The sequence below is a fragment of the Berghia stephanieae genome, chromosome 7, assembly GCF_034508935.2.
Source record: "Berghia stephanieae isolate SIO BIC M18660-M18661 chromosome 7, UCSD_Bste_1.3, whole genome shotgun sequence".
Classification (NCBI taxonomy): Eukaryota; Metazoa; Mollusca; class Gastropoda; order Nudibranchia; family Aeolidiidae; genus Berghia; species Berghia stephanieae.
The window spans coordinates 31,353,547-31,361,046 of record NC_088366.1 but is presented as its reverse complement, the minus strand read 5'-3'; the positions used below and the strand labels follow the sequence as shown (position 1 = coordinate 31,361,046).

The following is a 7,500-nucleotide window of genomic DNA, read 5'->3' as shown; positions in this document are numbered from 1 at the left end:
AACAAGAGTCCGTCTGTATGGAACACCATTCCACAGAGCATCTTGAGTCCAAATCATTGTCTGTGTTTCTTTTTTGTCATGTACTTTCTTTGATATTGTTTTGTGTTGAGGTAAAGCATCAAGAGGCTACTACTACTACTACTACTACTACTACTACTACTACTACTACTACTACTACTACTACTACTACTACTACTACTACTACTACTACTGTCACAATTACTACAACTGATAATAGTAGTAGCAGTCGTAATAGCAGAAGTAGTAGTAGTAGTAGTAGTAGTAGTAGTAGTAGTAGTAGTAGTAGTAATAGTAGAGTAGCAGTAGTAGTAGTAGTAGCAGCAGCTAGATCAGTAGTAGTAGTAGTAGTAGTAGTAGTAGTAGTAGTAGTAGTAGTAGTAGTAGTAGTAGTAGTAGTAGTGGTGGTGGTGGTGGTGGTTGTGGTGGTTGTACTTAGATTATCATTACAATACAGATTTCCTATGCGATAATGGATGGGATTTTTATCCACCGGAGGCAAAATGTTTCAAAGAGTTCTCAGACCCAAAGACAGATTGGCAAGGTGCTCGAGAGATCTGTCAAAGTTATGGTGGAGACCTGATAGTAATCCAAGATACTACCAAACAAGGCTTTTATATTGGTAAGTCTTCAGTAGTTTTCATTTGATGTCAGACACTGTCCTGAAGTATTTCTATACCGTTTCTGTCTCATCTAACACATTCTTATTTAGTTTGAGCTGTGTGACAATCCTCACTCCCCCCTCCCCCACCCCCACCCCATACACAAAGACACCCATGAGAGTGTCTTAAAAATCACAGTGTCCTAATGTTTTAGCTTTAATATAAACCCACCTAGATTAATTTTCTGTGTAAATTTGATTTTATGTTTATGATTTTTTAAAGTTTATTCATATTATGGTTTTTATGTGTATATTATAGACCAGTCTAAAGAGAAAAAACCCCACAGAATTTAGTGACCTCTTAAAATGCTGAAAGTTAGTCTAGGTGACAGGTAAAAAAGCTGTACAATTCGGCCTTGCTCAAAGGATGGGGAAAAAAAAGGGGGGGGGGGGATCCCGATCGCTGAGTTGGAAGAGCACTCACTTCTCACGCAAAGGGACCGAGATTGATTGATCCACCCGCACGTGATTGAGTAGCTGGTCCTCCTAGATCGTCTGCAGTAATAATGATGGACTGCACGCAAGATAAGGGAGTCCAATCTATAAAACGATGGAAAAAGGGTGCCTTGCCATAAAAGAGAACATACAGTATAAGGGAGTACAACGGAAGAAGGGAATACATGTGATAGAAGGGAGTACCTACAGTGGACGAGAGTACAAACAGTAGAAAAGAATGCATATGACAGATGCAAAGATTTTAGAAGGGAGTACACACGATGTCAGTGAGTTCCAACAATGAGACGTCAAATTAATGCAATGATTGGCCGTCCATTGAATTGGGTCATGTCATTTTAATACATCAAATTCGTGATTCTACCATTCTGTTTCAATCTGGTATCAAGTCGGAGAGGACTAGTTTGTGGCTAAATTGACCTAAAAATAAATATTTAGTGTTCTTGAAGTTTCAGACATGAAATTCACTCTTCCCCATGAAAGTATTTATCTTATCTCGAGCCTTTATTTTGATTTTATTTTGGTCATTAGATCCACTCCGCCATTATACCATTTTAAAAACTTAAATCACATTTGCCAATTTATCCTAAATAATGATAGCCCTGTAATGTATTCGATGCTGGAGGACAGCAATACTATGTCTCCACAATGAATGTGTTTGACAACGCCTTGTAGATATTATCTGGAAATACACCAAGGAATGCTCATAAGTTATGGTCGGTTTTATAATAGATGTGGCCCATCGCCTAGAAACGATATTTTGTCGAGGTTTATTTCGACAATAAATCTAATGATATGGATGAAGATATAAAACTTTAGTTAATTTATATTGTCTTACTAAGACAGTAGACATACGTTTCTGAAAGTGACAACAAAAAAATTTTTTTGGCGCCCAATTCACCAAGACATGCAGCCGTTCCAGGCAATATGTCACAGCTATGATTTCGGTCTGACTTGGACTTGTTCTTTACAAAGTGTTTTTCCACCAAGTGAATTATTTAGCTATATCTTCTTCTTCTTCTAGGTTCCATGCCTGGTCCAGGCTTCGGATACTGCATGAATTATCTCTCTCCATTCCTCCCTGTCTCTTGCTTTTTCAAGCAGCTCTTGGATTGTTAGGTTGGTGAAGCCCTTCAGTTGGTCTATGAGTGTATTTCTTTGTCTCCCCCGGGCGCGTTTCCAGGTATTTTTCCACAACTTGCCAGGTATTCATTCTTATCTTTCCTTACTATGTGTCCGAAAAAGGATAGTTGTCGATCCGCTATTAAGGGCATTAGTTTCCTTTGTTGGTATGTTTGTTTTAGCACTTCTTCGTTCGTTTTGTGTGCAGTATACGATATTCTCTGCATCCTTCTCAAACACCACATTTCAAAAGCTTCAATGTTCTTTTGTGTTTCTGCATTTGTAGTCCAGCTTTCGCATCCGTATAACAAGATTGGCCACACGTAGCACTTCAAGACTCGGAATCTAATCCCGAACGACATTTGTTTTTCAAAATGTTTCCGAGGTCCATGAAGGCCTGTTTGGCTTGAGTTATTCTTGCTCGTATGTCTCGGTTACATCTTCCATCTGTTGTCACTATTGAACCTAGGTATTTAAAACTTTCTACGTTGGTAAGTTGCTCGCCGTGAATCGTTATATTGCAGGTGTTGTTGTTTTCGGGGTTTTTCTGTATTATCATGCATTCCGTTTAGGTGATATTCACTTCCATTCCCTTGGCTTCACTATCTACTACCACTTTGTCAACAATCTTTTGAAGTTGGATTCTGATGTTGCAACGAGTACCGTATCGTCTGCGTATCTTATATTATTTATGTTGTGACCTCCTACTTTTATTCCCTCCATATTAGTTATGCCCCTCATGATTGTTTCTTGGTATAGATGAAACAGATCTGGTGAGGCAACACACCCTTGACGGACTCCTTTCTTAATAGGAATGGAATTTCCTGTAAAGTTTCCGATTATGATAGATGCCTGCTGGGTGTAGTATAATGTTTGCATGAGTCTGAGGTCTTTCTCATCAGCGCCAATGGGTGCAGTTGTTGTAGTATTTCTTCGTGGCGTACTCTATTAAAAGCTTTTTTGTAGTCGACAAAACAGAGGTATAGTGGGGTCTGAACCTGTATAGCTCTTTCACTTAAAACACGGAGGAGGTATATTGCGTTCCTTTCCCTCTGTCAGGTTGGAATCCATATTGTTCTTCTGCGATTTCGGGGTTAATCTTATTCCTTAGCCTGTTGATAATTATACGCAACAGTATTTTGTTGATGTGGCTTATTAAACTTATAGTTCTAAAATTTTCGCATCTGACTGCACCTGCTTTCTTTGGTATTGCTATGAAAATAGAGTTACAGAGATCTTCTGGAATTTTCCCAGTGTTGTATATATTGTTGAATAATATGTGAAGTTCATCAATTGCTAGATCTCCTAGGCTTTTTAATACCTCTACAGATATTTCATCAGGGCCTGTTGCTTTACCATCCCTCATTCGTTCCATGGGATGTTCAATTTCACTTTTGGTGATTTTTGGTCCGCTTAATGGTTCTTTGAATTTCAGTGGTGGTTCATTTCTATTTGGATCATTGTACAGTTTCGCCTATGTATTCTACCCATCGGCTTTCTATATGTTGTTCTTCAAATAGCAGTTCCCCTTGTTTGTTCTGGATACAACTTCCTGCTGATTTGCTTTTCCTTTTCCCTGATAGTTCTTTTATTCTTTGGTGAGCTTGTTGGGGGTTGGGTTTGTATTCTCTTTCGATTTCGCAGCATTTCCAGTCTAGATAGTTCTCGTGTGCCTCGATGCATTTGGATTTAATGTGGTTGTTCAATGTTTGGTATTCTGCAGACCCTCTGTTGCATTTTCGTCTTTCTTCAAATAGGTTTAGAATTTCATTTGTCATCCATTCCTTTTTGCTGTTTATTTGAGCTATTGGTAAATGCTTTTCTGCAGTTGCTTTGACACACTTTTGGAATATATCAAATTGTTTTTCACATTTTTCGTTATCAGGTTCACTTTGGCTTTGTATCATGAGTGCACTTTCAAATTCTTCTCTCATTTTTGTTTGTATGCCATTGTCTTTGCATAACCTGTAATCCCTCTTTATTCTACCAGCTGTTCTCTGAATAGCTTTTAAACTTTATCCTTACTGTACAAACAACTGGGACATGGTCACTGTCTACATCGGCGCCTGGGTAGGTTTTGCAAATTAATATGCCATTTCTGAATCTTGATGATACTGCTATAAAGTCTATCTGGTTCCTTGCTCTGTCCCCTGATGATTGCCATGTCCAGGTTCTTCTTGGGTGTTGTTGAAACCAGGTGTTTGAAATCATTAATTTATTTGTTCTACACCAATCTGCCCAGATGTTTCCTCGTTCATTTCTGTCTCCAGGTCCATGTGGTCCGATTATGTCACCATCTCTGCCTCTGCCAATCTTAGCATTTAGGTCTCCCATTACCATAAGGACTTCTTGTAATTTACACATTCGTTTTGCTTTGTCTAGTGAGTGGTAAAACTCTGTCATATCTGAATCTTTCGCCTCTTCTGTTGGTGCATAAACTTGAATAATATTGGTGTCAACTACAGGTCCTCTTAGCTTAACCAGCAAAACTCTGTCTGAGATTGCTACGTGCCCTTTGTAAAATTTGGGTCTAAGATCATCCCTACTCCTTTTTGGAAAGAGGTTCCACCATTCCATATGGTCTTATAATATGTCGTGTTGTTTTCTTGTTTTGACATGGTTCCCTGCTCTTTCCATCTCATATCTGCCAGGCCAAGAATATTTATTTTGAGCCGTTTCATTTCTTTTAGAATGTTGTTTAGTTTTCCTTTTTGGGCACAGGTCTTGACATTCCATGTCCCAATTTTTGTTTTGTCACATTTGTTAAATTTATTTCGCCTAGTAACTGGCTGACGGTTCGGTGTGACATGACGAACATCACGCTCCCAACCGAGCGAGGCAGCAGTCTTCCGTGAAAACGTGCTCCCCTTTACGCTGTCACCGTTTAACTTTTTGGACTTATTCATGCAGTTAACTCGGCAAAGTTACAAAAATGGTTTGCCATTGCCTATTCTTGTCGCCCTCTGCAGTTAGCCAGCTTGACCTGTTACCGTTCGACACCACGAGGAGGTTGCAGTAGGGCTTGATGATGATCTATCTTTGCAGACTTGGCATCATCCATTTGTCGAACTGTATATATTTCAGTATATTATTTAGCTATATATATATATATATATATATATATATATATATATATATATATATATATATATATATATTATTCTAACATTACATTTCTAACAATATTAGAATAATAACACACAGTCCTGACGATGGCTGATTAGGCCTGAAACATCGATGTAGACTGACTCAAACATTGTGGTAAATATTAGAATAATAATTCGCTCCATTGCTATATGTCGAGCACTTTTCGTACCATATTTGTATCAAACACGATTCAATATATATAAAATATTATATATATATATATATATATAATATATAATATATATATATTAATATACATATTATATACTTTATTATAATCTATAATATTATAATATATATATATAATATGTAGCATTGCACTGATATCCTAAAGGACCCGGGTTCGAGCCCCGCTTCAAGCACTTTCGATTTTTGTCCTTGAGCAAGATTATAAACCCCCAATTTGCTCACTTGGACAACATGGCTGATTCCTGTTGACATCCGATATCTTGTTTGATGTGTTATTTATAATATTCTTTCGTGGAATGCCTAGGCGACGATATCTTATGATATCGTGGCGGAAAAGGCATAATTAATTGAATATATATATATATATATATGTGTGTGTGTGTGGAATTTTCAGATTTCATCTCTCGTCGCGATATGCTTTTGTGGATTGGTTTGTATTGGAATGCGTCAGCCAGTGAGTTTAGAATCCAGGGTAATAAGGTAAGGTGATAATTAAAACACTTCCTTCCAATTTCATTTTTAGACATATTATACAAACACATTTTGATAGAATTATTAAAGCCTACATTGCTTCAGGCACTCCCAAATTAAGACTGTCTCTCCCTCCAAAATATTTTGAAACTTCCACAAAGCACTGCTCCAAATATATTAGAGCCCAAACAGATTTATTTCATTGTTCTGTTAATAATAACAATGATGATAATGATGACGATGATGATGATGATGATGATGATGATGATGATGATGATGATGATTATAATAATAATAACAATAATAATAATGTAGAAATAGTAAAAATTATGATAATAATGATGATGATGATGATGATGATATATATAATAATATAATAATAATAATAATAATAATAATAATAATAATAATAATAATAATAATAATAATAATAATAAATAATAATAAAAATAATAATAATAATATTATAATTATAAAAATTATAATAATAAACGATATTTGTATAGCGCCTTATCTCAATTTCATTAGGCTCTGGGCGCTTCATATTATTTTTAAAAAGTAAAGAACTAAAATGAAAAATAAAAATATTGCAATTTCATCAATTTATATAACAAGAGACATTACATTTTACACACATGATAGGAAAAACGTCATTTACAAAATAGAAATAATCAGACAAAAAGGTGAGTTTTCAATTTAGATTTGAAAGCTGATAATGAGCCAGCTCTTGTAATATTAATCTGGGGTAGAGCGTTCCAAATAGGTGGTGGCGAAAACTTAAACGATTGTTCACCAATTAAGCGGGATGTTTTAGATTTAGATAAGAATGTTCTATTGCTATTAGATCGTAGATTTTTACTCTGAAAATAGGGGTGTCAAAGTCATATAAATATGCAGGGGCATTACTATTTAGTATTTTATAAACCATTGAACATATTTTATAGATGATGTGTTTTTCAATATGTAACCAGTGCACCTTTCTAAGGAGATCAGAAGCAGATAATTTTTTTGCCCTTTTTATCAAAACTAATCTAGCAGCGCTGTGATGTACAACTTAGAGGTTTTTAATATATTCTTTGTAGGTGTAGATATTACTTATAAAGAAGTTGCAATAATCTAATTTGGATAACACTAAGTCATTTAACGGAAGTTCATCTATGTTCAAAGAATCAAGAGTTTCATTCTAATTCTTCTTCTTATTTCAATGTACATGCATTTGAAAAGTCTTGCCTCCTATGTAAAATTTTCTTCCCTAATTAAAATTAAATCATCAAATTTTGACACTATTTTGCTTATTACATTTCCTTTCAAATAGCTTAGCATCAAGCATCTCATTTGTCATCATCATTAGTTATTTGTCGAACCGTTACCAATGGCCATCATTGAATGCCAGCTCAAATGTCACAAAATAAGGAAATTGTTTTGAAAAAGCGTGGTTT

The 7,500-nt window shown here is 35.7% G+C and overlaps 1 protein-coding gene across 3 annotated transcripts in view; it reads left to right on the top strand.

Moving 5' to 3' along the window:
* Positions 1–7,500, top strand: part of LOC144977059 (secretory phospholipase A2 receptor-like) — a 51,045-nt gene that overhangs the window by 32,026 nt on the left and 11,519 nt on the right. For all 3 annotated transcript variants that reach the window (XM_078921798.1, XM_078921797.1, XM_078921799.1), the window contains exons 10-11: positions 476–640; positions 5,985–6,070. In XM_078921798.1, coding sequence (XP_078777924.1) covers positions 476–640; positions 5,985–6,070 — 251 coding nt within the window. The remainder of the gene's footprint in view (positions 1–475; positions 641–5,984; positions 6,071–7,500) is intronic.